This window comes from Gordionus sp. m RMFG-2023, chromosome 1 (assembly GCF_954871325.1).
Source record: "Gordionus sp. m RMFG-2023 chromosome 1, tfGorSpeb1-WG-v2, whole genome shotgun sequence".
In the NCBI taxonomy this organism is placed as follows: Eukaryota; Metazoa; Nematomorpha; class Gordioida; order Chordodea; family Parachordodidae; genus Gordionus; species Gordionus sp. m RMFG-2023.
In genome coordinates this window covers 44,312,121-44,335,061 of record NC_088775.1, presented here as the reverse complement: position 1 = coordinate 44,335,061, position 22,941 = coordinate 44,312,121, and the positions used below count along the sequence as shown (strand labels likewise).

The following is a 22,941-nucleotide window of genomic DNA, read 5'->3' as shown; positions in this document are numbered from 1 at the left end:
ACCTTAGTTTATATATAGTCATAAAATATTTTTACAATATAAGAGGTCATTTTTAATAAAAAAAATAAGCCTGGAACAAATATATAATATATTTTTATTATATATAAAATAAAATAAATTACTTGTATATAGATTAATATAAAAGCATGGTAATTATTTATTCCAAACAAGTATAAGAAATTTATAAAAAGTAAGTAAACCTATAGTTGATATTCCTCTATTATATAGAATTGGTAACAAAATACTAGGTAAAATTCCATTTTTACAGACATATTTGACAGTTAGAGAATATATTACAGTTAATTCGACCACGGAGAAGATATCTGGGAAAATCAAGCAGTGTACATATAAAAATACGATCACGGTAAAAAATGAAGAATTCGAAATAAGATAAAATTTTGTTCTATAAAATTTTATGTATTGTTTAATAGTAATAGCTTACCTTTTATCAGTGGCCCCTACAACGGGGCATGGGGGGGGGCCCAAAGCAACTGCTTCTAAAAATTTGTGTGGGGGTACTTTAATAAATTTTTTTAAATTCTTTTATTGTTTTGCTACATCCATCCATAACCAAGTGATCTAGTTTATGAATGTAATAATAAGACCCCCCCCCCCTTATTATTTAATTTAATATATATTGACGGAAACTTTGGTCGATGTTTAGTAAATTAGGTTGTTATCCGAGTTTCTTGTCATAAAATTATTTTTCCAATTTCAAAATATGCCCAAAAATATTAACCAAAAAAAATACAAATGCTTAATTAAAAATTGCACATCGCATAATATAAGAGATGATAAATATCTAGAATTAGGAGCTCTCCAACCTAAATATTATTTACCAAAGATATTATGGAAACAGATCCTTTTTAATGAAAGTTTTTATGAGAAAACTAATATTGACAATAGCAAAATTGCTTGAAATTTGATTACATACAAAATGAATAAAGTTTTTTGATTAACATTTCTCTTATTTGGAGGTCTACACCAATTAATGAACATTTGAAGGTCTAAATAAATGGAAAATATTAATCGTGATATTATTGTGCATGAATCTTCACAGGCACATATGATGACCGATTATGGAAGGCTTTCTCACAATAAAAATTTTATATTACAATTTATAATACCCCAGAAAGAATGTGTGGACAATAACCTTTCTATCATAAGAATAATATATGTCTAGGTTTTTAAATATCTCGTAACCAAGCCTTCTGGGGGAACAGGCAACAAGAAGGCAGATGGGCCTCATTAAACTCATTGCAGATTCCGAACCTGTTCTCAAAATATTTACCACAAAATGAAGAATCGAAATTATATTCAAATCTATTATCAAATAATAACATAAATATTCTCATTGAAACCATGAAAAATATTATTATAAAAAAAATTCAAAAAACAGGTGCTTTTCAATCATAGTTGATGGCACATATGATGTTTCGAAATCAGAAGCAGTAGCTTTGTTAGCAAGATATATTGAAAATAGTCAGACGCCTAAGCCCGTTGAAAGACTTATAGACATATATTTTACCGGAAATACAATTGGGCTCGATATTAAAAAGAATATAATATCCAAACTTGGTCCATGTATCTACCCCTCGAATTCCTAGTTGGGCCAACCTATGTTGGCACCTCAAACATGAGTAAAAGAATCAATGGAGTGCAGGCTTTAGAGCGGAGGCGCCAAAGGCGGTGCTATTCTCATCAATTAAATGTAATTATTGTTCAATTATGTCAGCCAATAAAAGAACTGCGAAATGTTTTAGGATTATTAGACGAGATTTTTGTATATTTTAATGGTGTTAAAATATATGAGGTGCTCAAAGCATGTCAGAATAATGTACTGACAAAATCGAAACGATTTCTACGCATCAAAAATACCACTCGATAATATTATATTATTTGTTTTAAATTATTTATTTTATATTTATGGAAGCTGGCTATCATCATAGAAAGCAATTGTAAATTTTTTTCTACTTTATGATGCCTTGAGGGCAGCTTTGACAAATTTAAAGGATTCTGAAGATCCTGCCATTACCTACTATGGCTAATGCTATAGTCTTTAGAATAGAAAAATTTTATTTTATTTTATCTGTGTTTTGGATAAAATATTGTTGATAATGGGCTTGTACAAAATTACAAACCCTTGAAGGATATAGTGTTTGCAATAAATCAAATACAATTGGCAAAAGATTGCCTGATTAATTTGAGAAGTATAATTTAAATTATTGTCTTTTATTATTTTTTAATTCTAAAAGATAATAACACTGAATTTTTGGATGTTTTTTCAAAAGCACAAGATTTTATGAAATAGAGAAATCTACCTTTTGATTTTGAAAGTTTTAGACTTCAAACAATACAATCCTAAAATGAGAGGTATATACTTTCATCATTATATATAATATTTTATTTTATACTAATACATTATTTAGATTCTTCTTCTGATGATGATGATAATTCTGATACTTATTATTCAGACTAGCAAACTATTCGTTTATTTTACCTTATCTTCTACTTAAAAATTTTCTGCTTTACCTAATTTAACAATTTAATACAAATATTTATTAAACATTTCTACTACCTCATGTACTGCCGAAAGGGTCATGAGTAAAATTAAATTAATTAAAACAAGACTTCGTAGCACCAAGAAACATTTCTCAATAATTTAACCATTTTATCAATGGGAAAAATTTATTTAGATAATTAAATATTGATGAAATTATAAATTCTTGCCCTTTCTCTTCCCCTAATTTATCTAAATTATTAATTTAAAAAATATATTTTTAAAGTATATATATTTATTTTACATTTTATTTATATTATATATTAAAGATTGATGCAATAAAATTTATTTTTAAATTTATGGGTGTCGAAAAATAATTAACCATTTTTTCGAGGGGAGTGGTGTGTGGGCGGAATACTTTTTAGGGGGGTATCTGCTTCCATCCCTCATAAAGTATAGAGGCCACTGCCTTTTATCAATTAAAATTGTGAAAATATTTTTAATAAAGGTATTAATTAGCCTTTTGTAAGGTTTAATTTGGAATAAATTGTAAGGTAAGATTAAAATTTTAAAAATGTTTTATAAAAAGAATATTAGAACATTTCGTTATGTAGAAATTAAGGATTTGTCGCAATTAAATATTTATTTAGGAATGATAATTTTAATTGTAGGGATTATAATTTATTTGTGGTATAAAAAAAGAAATAAAAATAAAGATATAAATAAGAATGCTTAAGCAAGTAGAAATAGAAACTTATGTAAAGAAATATATATGACGAAAAATGATGAAAAAATGGAATAGTATGTTAAAAACCAGAGATCATTAGAGATTCTGAAAAAGAAAAGGATGATATAGATATAGAAAATATAAAAAAAGAGATTGAAATTGAAAAAATAAATGAGAGAATGGGAACAAGAAAGAAAAGATATAGAAGAATTGGAAAGGAAAAAGAAAGAAAAATTGGATAAAATTGAGTTAGAAAAAAAGGAAAAGGAAATATTGAGAGTAGAAATGACAGAAATGAAAATAAAGATAAAAGAATTGGAGGAGAAAAATGAAGAAAAGGAATAAAGCGAAATTATGGAAATAATACAGGGGGAGATGGATATAGAATGGAATATAGAAGGAATCAATGGAATAGGACGGAGCAGAATAGAGCATGTTATAATTGTTGGAAACATGGTCATATAAGAAAAGAATGTATTGAAGAGATGAATCGAAGAATGTTACCAGTAGTTTGTAAAAGATGTGGAAACAAAGGACATAATGCAAAAGAGTGTTACGTTCCGGTATACAAGTTATTAAATGAAAAACAAAAAAATACGGTTGTGTGTGAAATTTGTGGAAATTTTGGCATAATCAGGATAAGTGTGAGAAAAATAAACAGGAAAATTTGAAAGCATTTTCAGCGATGGAATACAGAAATAATGAGGGAAAAATATATATGAAAAGAGAAGTGTAGAAGATATAACGTGTTTTAAATGTCGTAATATGGGTTATTATGCAAAATATTGTGCAGTAGGATGACTCTATGATAGTGAAATAAAAACATTTGGAGGAGTTACCACTTTAGTAGCTTTCAGTCTCCTTCCCTATTGTTGGTTCCCCATTCTATTATAGGGTTGGTGTCATTAATTCAGTTTCATTGCTGTTAATTGGAAAGAATATTTAAGTAAGTCAGTCAAATGTTTTTTTTTATTCATTTCTTTTATTTAACATTAAACATTATACGCAGAAACATTTTTATCGTTCATAAACCTAAATTTCATAATTAAACACGAACTTTCTGTTCCCAATATTCATGAGGTTTTAATTCCTATTATGGTACCTTTCTCTCTTTCCTTTGGTCTAAAATAATATGCAAGGCTAATTTCGTTGATTACACCAAAAATTTCAAAAATTAACAATATTCAAATATTATCTAATGGTTCCTCCATTATTATACATTTATATTTACACAAATCCGCATTCATACATATAAAATCAAAAATATCTATATTAATTTACCTTAAATATATATACAATATTATGCATGCATATAGATAAACTTTTAACATAAGTCTATCCTAAAATTTATATCTGAGATATGCCATACTTTTTTATTTCATCATATAATTTTTTTGTTTTTAATTTAACTATCCTTTTTTTAAAAATATATATCACATTATTATACAAATATTTCCCATCCATAATTATGATTTCCTTTTTTTTAAAAAAAACATTACAAATGTTTCATATCCATAATTTTCTCCATTTTTTAAACATTAACAAAATGTTTTCATTTCATCATTTCTTCTAATATAAAAATATTCGTATATTATCCCTTTTTTTTCTTCACATTATACTTCAAAAAATTTATTCTTGCTAATTATAATCCAAATTTAAACATTAGGCAAGTTTCTATCCGATATTTATGAGGCCTTTTGTTCCTATGACGGATGCCTGTTCACCATTCTATGGATCTAAAAATTAACAAAATAATACCTATCTTCAAAACATTGGGTCTAAGCTAAAAATAATAATACTTCTTTTTAAAACATATACAATATAACTATTAATAACTCGGCAATATTTAATGGTCCTTAAATTTATATGCCCACAATTTCTAATAGTAAACCTATATCCATGTAATATATAATGGTTACCCCATTTCCGGAAATATTTAATGGTCCCTCCATTTTTATGCCCACAAATTCTAAAAGTTAACCTATATCTCAATAATACATAATGGTTCCTCCATCACTTATTCTAAAAATAAACTCTTTAAATACATACTTTATTTTTTTATCAATTCTTTTAATTTGCTTAATTGAAAATTTAAACTCTCATAAACCCATACTATACTGTCTATTTTGTCTTTTAATTTGTTAAATTCCTATTTTTTTTATTTTAATGTAACTTTTACATATTTTTATTTAAAACAAAGACACTTTCTGGAACTTCACCCTTTTTTTCTTTTTATCATATTTTCCTTTTATTTTTTAATCACAATATCCATTTCTTGGATTTTTCCCTTTTATAACATACTTAATTCTTTTCAAAATGTATATATATTTTTTAAATAATCTATTCCAAATTTTCATATTATTCACCTTGTAATATCTTGTTTCACATCCTTTAAATTAACTTAACACTATAATTAATACCTTTTTCCAAACATCTTTTTTCCTTTTCTTATCCATTTATTTCACTCTTTCTATTTTTTCCCTTTTATAACATTCATTAAAATAGGATTTACCCTTTATTTGGCTGTGTAATTGTATATTGTAGTAATTATTATTAGCACTCACTTTTAAAGTTTCTCATCGCAAATCACTAGCATCATTGCTATAAAAATCCTTAATTTCCATCCATAATTCCATTACATAAAAACAAAATTAGAATTAGTAAATATTAAAGAATTACTAATCCAAGACAATCATTTATTTAGATAAAAAAACAACAATAAAATATCTTTTTTCCTCGAAAGGAATATTATATATTTTGGAAATACCCATATCAATTACAAATTGACAGATTTAACAGGATATAAGATATTATTGTCAAACGTCCATAAAGGACAACTGCAAATTGACAGATAAATACTCACTATAGCAAAGTATTATCTCAGCTTTGTGATTATAAACTATTCGAATATAGAAAACAAATTTAAAGATGAAAAATATCATAATTTACATTTTGACATATTAGATAACTTTCCAATTTGTCATGTGAAAGCTTTACGGGTGACAGAATGTCACTCATATGAGTTTACCAAGTAAATAATAATTTAAAAAATTATTTTTTTGTCGAATAATGGAACCATTAAAAAAACGGCATAAGGATGAAATAGAAAAGTTTAATTCCTTTAACAAAGGTATTATTTTTACCCCGCTATTTATGCTTGTATTATTTTTATATAGATCATCAAAAATATATTGATATTAAAAAACAATTGGGTGGCCAATTAAATGAAGTTGAATCTGTACATGAAGTATACATTTGATAATTATAAATGTTATTTGTATTTTATTTAATATATCATTTGCTTCCTTTTATATACTTAAAAAAATTTACAATTATACATGTATAAAGGAATTAAAGTTGCTTAACACTGATAACACTGTTTACAAAGCAATTGGACCTGTTTTGGTCAAGCAAGATCTCAAAGAAGCAAAGGAGACTGTGGCAAAGCGTAGAAATTATATTAATGATCAGATGTAAATTTTTTTTATACTTATGCAGTAAAAATACTTAGTTCTTTAATTAATAATTATTTGTGTAATATTTGTAAATATAATTGTTAGGGCTGAGCTCTTCCAAAATTTTTTATCAATTGATCAAATATTTATACATCGCTGATCCAATATTTAGATTGATTTTATTTACCATTTTTGAACCAATGTCCAACTAGAACTTTGCTGATATTATAGTGACATTTAGCATTTAAAAAAAACCTAATCTTATATTTTTATTATTTTGGGTTATTATATGTGAACTTCAATATACATCATGAGAATAGAGATAGAAACAAAAATACAATTTAAAAAATAATATAAAACAAAATCTATATTATTTTTTTTTCGCTTTTTTAAATTTTATATATATATTATATAGCAGCAATATATTTTTCTTGGAAATATGTTATTTTTTCAATGTTAAATCATTTTTTGAGCACATTTTTTTAAATTTATAAATCCTATTTTGGAAATTAGTGTTTTCAATGGTTAGGTCAGATTGGTTGGACTCATGGTCCAGTCCAAGGTGGTCTTATCAGACTCTTGGGTTTTATGGGATGGTCTGGTCTGGTCCAACAAGACCAATTAAAGAAAATATAAGTTTGCTATACTATGAATTGCTTTTTAGTTAATGTACATGAACACATAAAACATGATTATTTAATGCCTAACACTATAATATCTCATTTATCTTTTACTTTTTATATTCTTCATATAATTCAATTCATTTGTTGTCAAGTAATTTAATTTAGTAAGGTAGGTAGTATATTATTTTTATTTTTAGAAATGGAAATTGTTATCATAGAAGTTGATAAAACTATTGAACCACCACACTCTTTCTTCAAGGGTTGAAAGAATGACTATTGATGTAAATGAAAAAAATTCAACAAATTCTTTACATAATGTTAAAGAATTATAGAAATATTTTGAAAAAGAAAATGCTGAGAAAACATGTAATATATGTCTAGAAATATTTTCCAATTCTTCAAGCACAAGTAAATTATGCATATATATGGAGCTCAAAATTTTAAATATATGAATAAAACCTTAATCAAATAAACATACTATAGTAATGATTAGGGCTGGGAACCAATATTAAAAACCCAAGATTAACAAATTATTGTATTGGTATTAGGTCTAAAATATTGCTATTGGTTTAAATAATATTTTCTATTACTTGTATTGATATTGGTTTAAATTAAAGAAAGAATAGAAATAAGAGGATAGCCAGGGATAGGCTCATGGGAACTGGGACATCAGTAGAGAACAGCTGAGAAAGATTATATAAATGAAATCCAATGCTATTTATCTGATATTCTAACATACTAGATTGGTGGGAAGAGATTAATCCAATTCTAGCCATAATAGCAATGGACTATCTCTCACAGCAGACTATATCTGTATCATGTGAATGGATCTTTTCTAAAGTTAATAATAAAATAACAAAAAAACGAAATAGAATGAATCCAAAGATGGTTCAATCTATAATGACACGTGATTCATGAAAAAAATTTTTTTTTTTGATTTTTTAGAAGATAAATATAATTTAATTTATAACCAAATATTTATCGCATTATATATATAAAAAAAACTAGTTTAATAAACAAATTGATTTAAATTATATTCAATAAATTTGTATTTTAATATTCTTTTGAACTATTAGGCATTTGTATTGCATAATATAATAAAAATGATTTGATGATATAATTAAAATATTGATAATTTAATATTTTTCATTTTTAATAAATTTAATGTAGAATAAAACTTTTGTAACTTAATAATTTTTTTTAGATAGGATTGGACCCACTGGGTTGGACTGGACCAATGGTTCCACGGTTCGGTCTCACTTGACTTTTTTAGAAAAAAGGGACCAGACGGGACCAGATTGTTGCAAACATTATCAGAAATGAATTCTAGCATGTTTAAAATACCTATCTTATGAATTGTAGACAATTTTACCATATGAGTTCATTCATAGTGTAGATGGATCAGATATTTACATCTGTTAATGTAATGAATACATCTGATTTGATGGTATTCGGCAAAATATTTATAGTGATTTTTTTAACGTTCCAGCTTATTAGACATTATTATATAAATTGTAATAAATGAATATTCAGTTGTAAAATTAATGATCATGCACTAAATGCTATTTAAAAGTAAAAAACATGAAGAATCAAAATGCTTATATTATAAATTACATATATATTACCAAAACAGAATAAAAAACTTATTTAAAAAGAAATTAAATAATTTTATAACTAAATTATAAGATATTTGTTGAAAACAATTTATAACTTCTACATTACCTTTTCAAATTATAATCAGTATAAAGATTATAATATTAAAAAATTATAATATTTCACAACTTAAATTTCAGTTATTTGAATGTTTTTTTTAAAATTAGAAAATACTTTTCAACTTGCAATTCTTACATTATCTTTCCATAATATGAAAAATTATTTACATTAAGAGCTAAATTTAAGTCATTTGAATGTTTTTGTTTATAAGCTGAAAATATATCTCAATTTGGAATCCCTACATTATATTTTAACAATATGAAAAATTCAATTAAATGTTTAAAAATATTTGGTAAATTTATCACAACTTTCAATTCACATTATCTTTTAATATGAAAAATTAAGAATTTAATTCAATCGAATGTTTAAATAAACATGGAAAATATTTCTTAACTTGCAATTCCTATAGTGTTATTACTTACTTTTTTAGCATCGCTATTTAGAGGGAGAACGCTACTTTTAATTTTAACAGCATTGATATATATATTAAAAATATATTATTTACAAAAAGGTTAAATAATATTCAAATAACTAATATTTTCAAAAAGTATTTAAAATAAGAAAATATACGAATTGAATAATAAAAGAGAAAAAAAACATAATTAAGTTTACCTTATTTTAAAAATCATTTACAAGGAAAAACTTAAAAAAATAGAAATAAATTTAAAATAAAATGAAATAACATAAAATTTTATTTATTAAAATATAATAATTTTATAAAAGCGTTTAAGGTTAAATAGTTTAGGAGTAATACAGTATTAATATGATTTGTTGTAACACATTTTCATAATGTGAAAAAACATTCTTATATAGTTAAATAACTTTCCATAATTATTGTAAAAACATTTTGATAAAATTTTTGATATAATTTTTTTTAATTTTTTTAATAATAAGAGCTTTTAAACTTTAATGAAGATTTACGTCAAAGTTATAAATCGAATATAATTTTTTTATGTTTTGGACCCAAGTTTAAGTGGGAAAATGAGAATAAAAATTTTCTAAGATTTTTAGAATAATTTTTTTTTAAATGCATTATAAATTTTTTTAAATTTAAAGTATTATTACAATATATTAATGTTACTTTTAGTTATCTAAAGAATGGAAATCAGGATAAGAAATTTGATAATTTCTTAATAAACATAAGTGAAAGAAAATTCGAATTTAGGGTTTTCAGATAATTCTTATTTTTTTTTTGGTTTTAAAATTAAATAAAATTTAAAATTTCCTAAAATGACGCATGCCAAAAATCATCGAGATGTGCCACCAACATTCTACCCATAACGGAAGCCCCGACACTTCAATTTAATTTTCTGTAATTATTGAAAAACTTGTTGAGAAAAATACATCCTTTTTTAAAAAAACTTTTAAAAACTTGAAAGAAAATTTTGAGAAACACATTATATTTTTTAAAAAATTCCGGTAATTAACTTAAATTAAAACCTATAATAATTCTTTCTTAAATTTGCGACAATTTTAATTTTAAACTTCTATATTTTATAATTTTTTTTTCTATAAAAACTATATTTCCATTTTTTTAAATGTCAAATTTTACTATCGCTAGTATTTTGAATCTATCTCCAGTTTCAGGTTTGTTAATAAAATATTCTATTATTTACTAACCTTATATATAAAATTCTAGATACACCTAATGAAACTTTTAATTCTCTCGGGGGTTATCTGAAATAACAAATAGATACCAAAGTTATTCACCTATCCCGTCAAATTCCTCGCCGCAATTAAATCCGATAGAAAATTTTTTCGGAGTAATTAAAAATCAATATAGATCAAATTCTCCTAAACCCAATAACCGAAATGAAGTTATTTCAATTGTTACGAGTATTTTAGGCAATTATTTTACATATAATTTTTCAAATTTTTATTCACACCATAAAGTTTATTGAAGAGGGAATTCGATGCATTCCTTTAAATGATTGAATTTGTAATTGATTTATATTGTGTAATATTATATTTACAAAGAATAAATAAATAATAAATGGTTTTTTTATTTTGGTGTTTCGAATTGATCATAAAAAATTATAAACAAATAAGAATTATCTGAAAACCCTAAATTCGAGTTTTCACTCATGTTTATTTAAGAAATTATTCAAATTTCTTATCCTGATTTCCATTCTTTGGATAACTAAAAGTAAAATTAAAATATTGGAATAATGTTTTAAATTTAAAAAAGGTATTGTAAAAATCTTAGAAATTTTTTTTTATATAATATCTTTTAAAATTCTAATTTTTCCACTTAAACTTATGTCCAAAACATAAAAAAAACTATATTCGATTCATAACTTTGAAGTTAGTTTTCATTAAGTTTAAGAACTTTATTATTAAAAATTTTTTTTTGAATTCTCCTTTTTCCACTTAAACTTGTGTCAAAAAAAGACTATTTGATTCATAACTTTGATGATAGTCTTCATTAAAGTTTAAAAACTTTTAAAAAAAATTTAATTTATATCAAAATGTTTTTTACAATAATTATGGAAAGTTATTTAACTATATAAGAATGTTTTTTCACATTATGAAAATGTGTTACAACAAATCATATTAATACTGTAAATAGTTGAATAAGTAATAAGTGAATTAAAATATGTCATAATTGCCATATATTTGTAATATATAAGATTATTTTTATTTTTATTTTTTTTGCACAATTATATAATAATAAATTAATGAAAGGAATCAGATATTTTTATTTTTTTTGCACAATTATATAATAATAAATTAATGAAAGGAATCAGAATTCAATTTATTTGTGATATTTAAAAAAAATCAAATTATTTTAAAAGAGAGTATCTAAAAATTTGATAATTTTTCTGTTATATTGTCTGCAACAAGAAAAATTTTTTTATAAATATTTAGCAAGTCATTCAATTGTTAAACAACTTAGCTAATTTTTAATAACAGCTAATTCAAGATTTTTGTTCAAAATAAATTATTCCAGCTTTGTAATTTTGCTTACAGATGGCTTAAACATTTGGACATTTATTGGCAAAATTTCGAGGCTTAGATAATAATATTTTGATAAAAACTTTGTTTTAACCATTTACATTAGTAATTTGCATCGGGCCTAGTTTTTCAAGCCCGATCCGTTTTTTAAAAAAAATTTTCCTGGTCCGATTCTGAACAAATATTTTTTTGTCCCAAAAGCCCGACCGAATTAAAAATTATTCCCCGGCCTGAATTTATTTAAATTTAATTTTTTTATTGTAAAAAAATTATACAAATGAAATATATTATTAGCTCCTTGTTTCCTGCAGGAATTTAAAAATATATCAATTTATTTGACATAATATAATGATATTATATTTAAAAATTTAAACCTGGTACGATTATGCCATAAATATTCCCCATATTATAAATGAGACGATTAACCTAACAAATAATCATTTGTGAAAGTTATTTTCAGGGATAAAATCTGAACCTTTAAACTAGTATTATCCATTATTATTTACTAAACCTGAACCTTTAAACTAGTATTATCCATTATTATTTACTAAACCTGAATTGTTAAAAAATGTCACCTGAACAGAACCTCTAAAAAGGTCTGTAAACCGGTTAGAACCTTTTGTTATTTTAACTCTTTTAAGGAAATAAGTTTTATAGAAATGTTTTCAACCATAGAATTTATACTTTTTCCATACAGAAATTATTTCACAGGAGTGAATCTCAAAATTATTTTTTAGAGAAGAATAAATTTTTTTAAATGGCCTTCTCTTTACATAATTCTAATACACTTGTATGTTAAAAGTTTAAAACTGGTTTTAAAGGTTCAAAGAACAGATATTCGTAACAGTTTGAATCTTTTTTCTTGAATAGAAAATATTAATTTTTTGATATTATTGGTTTAAAGATAGATAGATGGTAAATAAAATCCATTATAAATATTGGTATAAGTTATCAGATTTATTTTATACTAATATTTAATCATATCAGCGAAAAATATGTGGATTAACATAGATTACCTATTAGTATTTTATTTTCAAAACCAGAAACAATTTTTTTTATTTCTCATGGCTAAAACTATATTTGATTCATTATCATAAATGATAAATGTATTTTGTTTTTTTAGTTTCTAAAAGCTAATCATCTCATTTAAAATATGGGCAATGTTTATGGCTGAATATGACTTGTTAAATATTTTTAAATCCTTTTCCTACAAAGAAAATAACAAAAATAGTAATTTTTTCTTTTATTAATAACCCGATTTTTATAAAATATTTTAAATGAATCGAATTTAATTTATTAAATTTTATTGAGTTATTATTATTATTAGGTTATTTTTATATAATTATATATTACAATCACAAAATAATACTCAAATTTTGAAAATATTTTTTTAAAAACGATAAATATTTGATATTTAATATCGACACAACCCAAATAATTGTAAATAATATATGCTAAATATTTTCAACATAAGATATATATAATTAATCTCCATTTACCAAATAAAAGAAAAAGGAATGATGATCTGATCAAGGAAATTGAGAATAAACGAAAGGTTCATGAAGATAACATCAAAAAAACTGAGAATCAAATTCAGCAATTGCAATTAAAAGCTGCAATGAAGGCTTAAATATTTAAATATGCAAATCAGTTTTTAAATTGTATAATAAAAGTTGTTATAGATTACGAAATATATATATACAATTTTTCTAATAATATATATTAACGCAATAAAATATATCTTATACAGATAATTAAACAATCTTATGAACTTCCTGCTCAATTTAAACAAATTTTACATTTATAAGTATATTATATTTTGATGTATATTACATTTGGTGTGGCATATTTTTTTGCTTTTATACTTTTTTTTTTACTTTGTTACATTATATATTGTTAAAATTGATATTTTGAATAAACAATAAAATTTTACTAATTAATAAATAAATTGCTTTATTATAAATTTGTTATGGAAATAATATTACAATATCTAAACTGTTGAAAGTATTTCCACACCTAACAAAATACCAATTTGACTTCTGCTCTCTAACCCTATTACAATTTCACTCCCTCAAAAATGTTACTCCCTTATTATCTTTAAACTTTACCCCCTAACCTCATACCAAATCAAAATTAGCGAAAATGCAAATCCAAATTGATAATAAACCCTCTTCCTTCCCAATTTTATTCCAATAACGTTCGTCGTCATAGAGACATATCCCTCTTCAACTTCAATAACGTTTTTACGTCACCCTCGAATCCCTGCTTAGATCTAGAGAATGGAAATATCAGTCACCCTTTTCTCTTTTAGTGGAAATGATGCGTTAGTGAAAAATGAACTGATTTATTGGGGCTGAGAATACTCAATATAATAATATTTATTTGATCATATATTCGTATGTAACGCAAATTTTATCCAGGAGTGTGTACCCTTCTACAAAAATGGTTCTGGTTTGGTTTCAGTGAAAAATACTTTATAACCTCAGTGTTAAATCTGCTGTACTTCTGGCAAATTCTGATAGCTGGATCCCTATGATAAAGCATTTTATCAGGCGTTTCTCCTAAAACACCGCTCACTAAATGTTAAGAATAAAAAACCAACTTACCCTGAGGCTCCTCTAATTTTAGTCACTTTTGCAACAAGTGATGTTAGAAATATCATTCTCTCCTTCTCATCTGGTTTGATGAGTTTCACATATCTAATCGCACCCTACAACACAGAACAATGCGATGTATTGGGAAAAATCAACAATTCGTAAACCATATGCTTATTGGAAGCATACAACCCGTTCCACTGTTATAAGGAGCTAAACTCAATTTAAACTTGGCGCTGGCTAACTACCAAGAGTAGTGAACTGAATACTATTCACGATATCAGATTACCTGTGTCCGAATCAATTACTAGTCAATGTATTGGACGTGAGGTCTTTCTTCACATGACTCGGTGTACCTACACGATTTCCTAATTAAAATATACTTTCAAACCTCCTTATCTCTATAGACGTTAGCGCACTTCTAAATTCTATCATGACCCTCTACCCAGAATGTTCCTAATTTGACTTTGATTACTAAGCTTATCCCTGACACCTCCATTTTTAAGAAAGATCAATTCCTACTAACGATGGAGTACAACAAGGTAGCCCTCCAGGCTACTTTTTATTCTGTATAGGCTATAATTGCTTGATTCGGGATATAAACAACCAATACAAGCTAAACCTCCATAATTGGTATATTTACGATGGTATATTAAGCCTCCTACAGAAAGAAGTGAAGTAGGCAGTCAGGATAAAAAAAATCAAGAGCAAATTGGGATGCGAATTCATCCAGACAAGAGAGAACATTGTCCCAGTAGATAGGTTTGTTAAAAAGCCCGATTTGGGTCAATTTAAAAAAACGACCCGATTAAGATTTTTGCCAAAATAATTAGCTTGAGATCAAATAAAGGTTTAAACCTTTCTGCCATCTATGAGCTAAATCTCCATGCTTATATTTTGGCTAAAATCGTATTAAAAACACGAATCTGGCTTTTTAACAGCCCTACCCTTGAGATCAACGATCTCACCCACGATCTTATGTTCAATCACACAAAATTCAACCTTTTTTGACACATCTGGAATCTCCAGTAGGTAGAGACGACTTCTTCGTCAAGTTCCTTGCTGACATTTTACAAGATATATCTCTGATATGCGATATACTATCGCGCTTTCCAGTCCACCAAGTTTTCTTTTATTGAAGAACTACCTTCCAATTCCGAAGATTTTTTATACACTCCCATCCTTGCGAATTTTTCAATATGATGTTATCCTCGCTACCCATGAGCTTGAAATTAAATGCTTTACATAAAATATATTAATCTTAAATTTGGGGTTCTATCGATTACAGGCCACCTTACCAAACAAGGTAGTGGCATTGGCAAAAGGTCGCCGCTACTTTCTTTTACCGCGTTCATATCCTCTCGCCTGTCATGCGAGGCCATCATATACACTCACTCATAAGCCACATTCATCCTTTGCTTCCACAGTCAATTGATCTCTGGAAATCTCTCATTAGTCGACCCTCCCTCTTCAGCGCAACAGAAGGATTGGGATAATTTTAGATAACAACTCAATTGCATACTTTAAATCTAGGAGCCAATCTGAAGACTATTTACATTTTTCAAAGTTTTTCCATCAAGAAATCTTGGCCAACTACTAAGTAACGATAAACTATATCACGACATTGGTCTAAGACTTAATTGCTAAATGGTGATACCTTATCACTGTATTCTCTGTTTAACATCGGTAAACTACAAAAACTGCCACTCTCTGCACTGTAAGTGTTGTAGAAGCAGATTCATTAGATATTCACAATGATATAGCCAGGGCCTTAAAATCTGATGGTGTCCTCGAACCCACATTATGCAGTTCCGGTTGCCAATGGCCATATGTTATACTGGAATCCCTTGGGAAAAAAAATTTCCAACCTGGATTTTTTATGTATTGATTCTCTTGCCCTATCCGATATAAATAGAGATGCTCTCATAGACGCTGAGTCGAATAAACTAGCTAAAAATTTGCCAACACTACCTAACACTACATTCTACCCATAATCGCCACGACTTTAACATTGTTCGACTCTTACGCCCTACCTTTAAAGAATTAAGGCACCGGATATCAGCTAGGACCCAGGATCCCAACGATGGTTATTACTACGTCAGAGTATAAACCTAAACTTAGTAAAAAGCAATTAATTCAGCTTTATATCAATTACCTATCTATAGATTTATTCAATAAAAGTCTAAACCTTTTTGCTATCTTTGAACAAAATCCAGGTTCGAGTAATATTTTTTGGCTAATCTTGAGTTAGCCCTTTTAAAAATAGGCTAAATTCAAGCCGTTTAACAACACGTGTATTCTCATGTCATTTATAAAATTATTAATTACTAGTTGATAACCCGTTAAGAATGACGGGGAATCAGAAATTTCTTCTTTTCAAAGATGAATGAATAATAAATTTTACCTTTATTGAAGAACGAATCAGAAATTTTTATATTTTATGATTATTCAATAATTAAGTTTTTACATGGAAAAATGTTTCTTATTAACACCCCAAATACTAACATTTTCCACCAGAGCTCCTGTTAGTCAGCATTGCTGTTCACTCCCCACCGCTTGAAGGTAGGAGATGGATTTTAGGGGAGCAAAGAGATAAAAAAAAGAATGAAGAAATAGAAAAAAAGAGACAAAGATATGAATTATAAGAAAATATAATAATTGTATATACCTCAAGGCTTGACAATTATCGGATTCCAACAAATAAGCATTTGTAACCATATTAAAAAAATATAATATAGTAAATTATAATAACAAAAATTTTACAAAAAAAGGAGATTTAAGATATTTTAAAAATTGAGAGGAATCTAATATTTTTAAGAATTAGCATCGGGTATATCACCGTATGTTGTCTTCTATTTAAAACTAATAACCTGAAATAAAGCCTGTAAATTGAAAGTTAAAAATAGAATTTATTGATGATGGTATCGTGTCTTTGATGGTTTTGCTCGATGTGGTATTTTGATGATGTAATTTCCTTGCTCGTAGTTTGCCGTAAATAACCTGAAATAAAGCGTGTAAATTGTAAGTGCAAAATAGAATTTACTGATGATGACGGTCGTATATCTTTAATGGTTCAGCTCGATATGGTATTTTGATGATGATGTGATTTCCTTGCTCGTAGTTTGCCGTAAATAACTTGAAATAAAGCGTGTAAATTGAAAGTACAAAATAGAATTTACTGATGATGATGGTCGTGTCTTTTATGGTTTTTCTCGATGTGGTATTTTGATGGTGTGATTTCCTTGCTCGTAGTTTGCCGTAAATAACCTGAAATAAAGCGTGTAAATTGAAAGTACAAAATAGAATTTACAGATGATGGTATCGTGTCTTTGATGGTTTTGCTCGATGTGGTATTTTGATGATGTGATTTCCTTGCTCGTAGTTTGCCGTAAATAACCTGAAATAAAGCGTGTAAATTGTAAGTGCAAAATAGAATTTACTGATGATGACGGTCGTGTCTTTAATGGTTTTGCTCGATATGGTATTTTGATGATGATGTGATTTCCTTGCTCGTAGTTTGCCGTAAATAACCTGAAATAAAGCGTGTAAATTGAAAGTACAAAATAGAATTTACAGATGATGGTATCGTGTCTTTGTTGGTTTTGCTCGATGTAGTATTTTGATGGTGTGATTTCCTTGCTCGTAGTTTGCCGTAAATAACCTGAAATAAAGCGTGTAAATTGAAAGTACAAAATAGAATTTACAGATGATGGTATCGTGTCTTTGTTGGTTTTGCTCGATGTAGTATTTTGATGGTGTGATTTCCTTGCTCGTAGTTTGCCGTAAATAACCTGAAATAAAGCGTGTAAATTGAAAGTACAAAATAGAATTTACAGATGATGGTATCGTGTCTTTGTTGGTTTTGCTCGATGTAGTATTTTGATGGTGTGATTTCCTTGCTCGTAGTTTGCCGTAAATAACCTGAAATAAAGCGTGTAAATTGAAAGTACAAAATAGGATTTACAGATGATGGTATCGTGTCTTTGATGGTTTTGCTCGATGTGGTATTTTGATTATGTGATTTCCTTGCTCGTAGTTTGCCGTAAATAACCTGAAATAAAGCGTGTAAATTGAAAGTACAAAATAGAATTTATTGATGATGGTATCGTGTCTTTGATGGTTTTGCTCGATGTGGTATTTTGATGATGTGATTTCCTTGCTCGTAGTTTGCCGTAAATAACTTGAAATAAAGCGTGTAAATTATAAGTGCAAAATAGAATTTACTGATGATGACGGTCGTGTCTTTAATGGTTTTGCTCGATATGGTATTTTGATGATGATGTGATTTCCTTGCTCGTAGTTTGCCGTAAATAACCTAAAATAAAGCGTGTAAATTGAAAGTACAAAATAGAATTTACAGATGATGGTATCGTGTCTTTGTTGGTTTTGCTCGATGTAGTATTTTGATGGTGTGATTTCCTTGCTCGTAGTTTGCCGTAAATAACCTGAAATAAAGCGTGTAAATTGAAAGTACAAAATAGAATTTACAGATGATGGTATCGTGTCTTTGATGGTTTTGCTCGATGTGGTATTTTGATGATGTGATTTCCTTGCTCGTAGTTTGCCGTAAATAACCTGAAATAAAGCGTGTAAATTGAAAGTACAAAATAGAATTTACTGATGATGGTATCGTGTCTTGATGGTTTTGCTCGATGTGGTATTTTGATGATGTGATTTCCTTGCTCGTAGTTTTCCGTAAATAACCTGAAATAAAGTGTGTAAATTGAAAGTACAAAATAGAATTTACAGATGATTATGGTGTCTTTGATGGTTTTGCTCGATGTGGTATTTTGATGATGTGATTTCCTTGCTCGTAGTTTGCCGTAAATAACATAAAATCAAGCGTGTAAATTGAAAGTACAAAATAGAATTTACAGATGATGGTATCGTGTCTTTGATGGTTTTGCTCGATATGGTATTTTGATGATGTGATTTCCTTGCTCGTAGTTATCCGTAAATAACCTGAAATAAAGCGTGTAAATTCAAAGTGCAAAATAGAATTTACTGATGATGACGGTCGTGTCTTTAATGGTTTTGCTCGATTATTTTGATGATGATGTGGTTTCTTTGCTCGTAGTTTGCCGTAAATAACCTGAAATAAAGCATGTAAGTTGAAAGTACAAAATAGAATTTACAGATGATGGTATCGTGTCTTTGATGGTTTTGCTCGATGTGGTATTTTGATGATGTGATATCCTTGCACGTAGTTTGCCGTAAATAACCTGAAATAAAGCATGTTAATTGAAAGTACAAAATAGAATTTACAGATGATGGTATCGTGTCTTTGATGGTTTTGCTCGATGTGGTATTCTGATGATGTGATTTCCTTGCTCGTAGTTTTCCGTAAATAAATTGAAATAAAGCGTGTAAATTGAAAGTACAAAATAGAATTTACAGATGATTATGGTGTCTTTGATAGTTTTGCTCGATGTGGTATTTTGATGATGTGATTTCCTTGCTCGTAGTTATCCGTAAATAACCTGAAATAAAGCTTGTAAATTCAAAGTGCAAAATAGAATTTACTGATGATGATGGTCATGTCTTTGATGGTTTTTCCCGATGTGGTATTTTGATAGTGTGATTTTCTTGCTCGTAGTTTGCCATAAATAACCTGAAATAAAGCGTGTAAATTAAAAGTGCAAAATAGAATTTACTGATGATGATGGTCATGTCTTTGATGGTTTTTTCCGATGTGGTATTTTGATAGTGTGATTTTCTGGCTCGTAGTTTGCCGTAAATAACCTGAAATAAAGCGTGTAAATTAAAAGTGCAAAATAGAATTTACTGATGATGATGGTCATGTCTTTGATGGTTTTTCCCGATGTGGTATTTTGATAGTGTGATTTTCTTGCTCGTAGTTTGCCATAAATAACCTGAAATAAAGCGTGTAAATTAAAAGTGCAAAATAGAATTTACTGATGATGATGGTCATGTCTTTGATGGTTTTTCCCGATGTGGTATTTTGATAGTGTGATTTTCTTGCTCGTAGTTTGCCGTAAATAACCTGAAATAAAGCGTGTAAATTGAAAGTGCAAAATAGAATTTACTGATGATGATGGTCATGTCTTTGATGGTTTTTCCCGATGTGGTATTTTGATAGTGTGATTTTCTTGCTCGTAGTTTGCCATAAATAACCTGAAATAAAGCGTGTAAATTAAAAGTGCAAAATAGAATTTACAATTTACTGATGATGACGGTCGTGCCTTTAATGGTTTTGCTCGATATGGTATTTTGATGATGATGCAATTTCCTTGCTCGTAGTTTGCCGTAAATAACCTGAAATAAAGCATGTAAGTTGAAAGTACAAAATAGAATTTACAGATGATGGTATCGTGTCTTTGATGGTTTTGCTCGATGTGGTATTTTGATGATGTGATATCCTTGCACGTAGTTTGCCGTAAATAACCTGAAATAAAGCGTGTAAATTGAAAGTACAAAATAGAATTTACTGATGATGATGGTCATGTCTTTGATGGTTTTTCCCAATGTGGTATTTTGATAGTGTGATTTTCTTGCTCGTAGTTTGCCATAAATAACCTGAAATAAAGCGTGTAAATTGAAAGTGCAAAATAGAATTTACTGATGATGATGGTCATGTCTTTTATGGTTTTTCCCGATGTGGTATTTTGATAGTGTGATTTCCTTGCTCGTATTTTTCCGTAAATAACCTGAAATAAAGCTTGTAAATTGAAAGTATAAAATAGAATTTACTGATGATGGTATCGTGTCTTTGTTGATTTTGCTCGATGTGGTATTTTAATGATGATGTGATTTCCTTGCTCATAGTTTGCCGTAAATAACCTGAAATAAAACGTGTAAATTGAAAGTGCAAAATAGAATTTACTGGTGATGGTATCATGTCTTTGATGGTTTTGCTCGATGTGGTATTTTGGGTGTTTTTCAGAAAATAATTAATAAGCATTTAAAAATATAATCAAAATCAGAATTATCTTGTTTTTTTTTATCAGGACAGACTTGTAAACAATTTATATAATAAAAAATAAAGAGTTAAAATTTACTGTTAAGGATGTTGAAGCAATATTACACTGATCTTGATTTTCAGTACTACTACAAGACTTTGCTCTTGTCTTTTCTTGCTTCGTTCTTTCTCCGTTTGACTTTCTTCTGGGGCTGATATGTTATTAAAATTTAAAAATATATACCTATTGAATAGTAAGAATATCTATAATATATCAATTAGTTCTAGTATATATATGTTGATGTATAAGATGGCAATGGTTTTATGGTAAAAAAAATATTTAGTATATATGTATTTATTATGTAAAATGTAGAGAAGACAATAGAACAGAAAATAAAAAATTTATTTAGGTCTTTTTTTTTTATCAGGACAGACTTGTAACTAGTTTAATTAATAAAAAATAAAGAGATAATAAAATTTACTGTTAAGGATGTTGAAGCAATATTACATTGATCTTGATTTTCAGTACTACTACACTTTGATATTGATGCAATAAGACTTTGCACTTGTCTTTTTTTGCTTTGACAAAGTTCCTGTCTCTGTCTGGCTTTTTCCTTATGCTGATATGTTATTAAAATTTAAATATACCTATTAAATAGTTTGAATTTTAACATATATACACTAAAATGTTATATCATTTTTAGCACCTATAGAAGAAAATCCAAGGAGTTGTATGTGTTATAAAAATGATCAGTTATGTCTAAATTTGAGACAAAAATTTACTGTACCTCAGCTAAAATTTAAAAATATATGAATATCTATTTAATAGTAAAATTTTAACTTATATACACTTAAAAGCTATTCATAACTTATTTTTATAAATGATCATTTTTAGCCCCTATAGAAGAAAAATCCAAGGAACTGTTGTATGTTATAATAAAGATGTCTAAATATGAAAGTAAATCTTTAAAAAAATCTAGATATTGTAAAGCATGCAATAAAACAGGACCTTCAGGCGCGTACGCAGCGGGGGGGGGGGCAGGGGGACAAATCCCCCCAAAGCCAAAAAATGCAGATGCCGGATTATATTTTTCAAAAATATTATTGTTAATATTAATTTATATTTGTTAATATTTATTCTTATCTCATACATACATATATATATATATATTTAATTACATTTATTTATCACATTCATCTACTAAGTTATTTTATCAATCAATTTCGATTTCAAGTTTTCCTTGGCGTAATTTACCTATTATTTTCAAATTTTAGTGGCGTAATATTTATCTAAATTTCTAATAAAATAATAATTATCTCTGAAACTCCTTGTCCAACAGGGAGAAAAAAATTGCAAGCTTGTCCAACGAGATCGAGTCTCCGCCACAGTAACAGCTATTTTGGAGTTAGAAGAGCTGATTATTAATGCTATTACTGAAATATCACAATGGCTTG

General features: G+C 27.2%; 1 protein-coding gene and 1 long non-coding RNA gene across 2 annotated transcripts; one reads left to right on the top strand and one right to left on the bottom strand.

Annotated features, from left to right (window-relative positions):
* Positions 1 to 6,238: 6,238 nt before the first annotated feature.
* LOC135922121 (probable prefoldin subunit 6) lies at positions 6,239 to 13,823 on the top strand. Its single transcript, XM_065456537.1, has 4 exons — positions 6,239 to 6,357; positions 6,404 to 6,474; positions 6,576 to 6,700; positions 13,483 to 13,823. Exons 1-4 carry the CDS (start codon positions 6,297 to 6,299, stop codon positions 13,601 to 13,603), a joined length of 378 nt encoding a protein of 125 aa, XP_065312609.1. The 5' UTR covers positions 6,239 to 6,296; the 3' UTR covers positions 13,604 to 13,823.
* A 4,071-nt stretch (positions 13,824 to 17,894) lies between these two features.
* Positions 17,895 to 18,228, bottom strand: LOC135931073 (uncharacterized). The gene is made up of 3 exons (XR_010572930.1): positions 18,142 to 18,228; positions 18,008 to 18,098; positions 17,895 to 17,964 (listed from the first exon to the last, which is right to left on the bottom strand). It is a non-coding gene; the product is annotated as an uncharacterized LOC135931073 (long non-coding RNA).
* Between the last annotated feature and the right edge of the window lie 4,713 nt (positions 18,229 to 22,941).

Bases quoted from the DNA above. Each gene is read 5' to 3' on its own strand.
- LOC135922121 (XM_065456537.1), top strand. From the start codon at position 6,297: ATGGAACCATTAAAAAAACGGCATAAGGATGAAATAGAAAAGTTTAAT. The intron at 6,358-6,403 runs GTATTATTTTTA...ATTTTTATATAG, and splicing joins GTTTAATTCCTTTAACAAAG to ATCATCAAAAATATATTGAT. The intron at 6,475-6,575 runs GTATACATTTGA...ACATGTATAAAG, and splicing joins AAGTTGAATCTGTACATGAA to GAATTAAAGTTGCTTAACAC.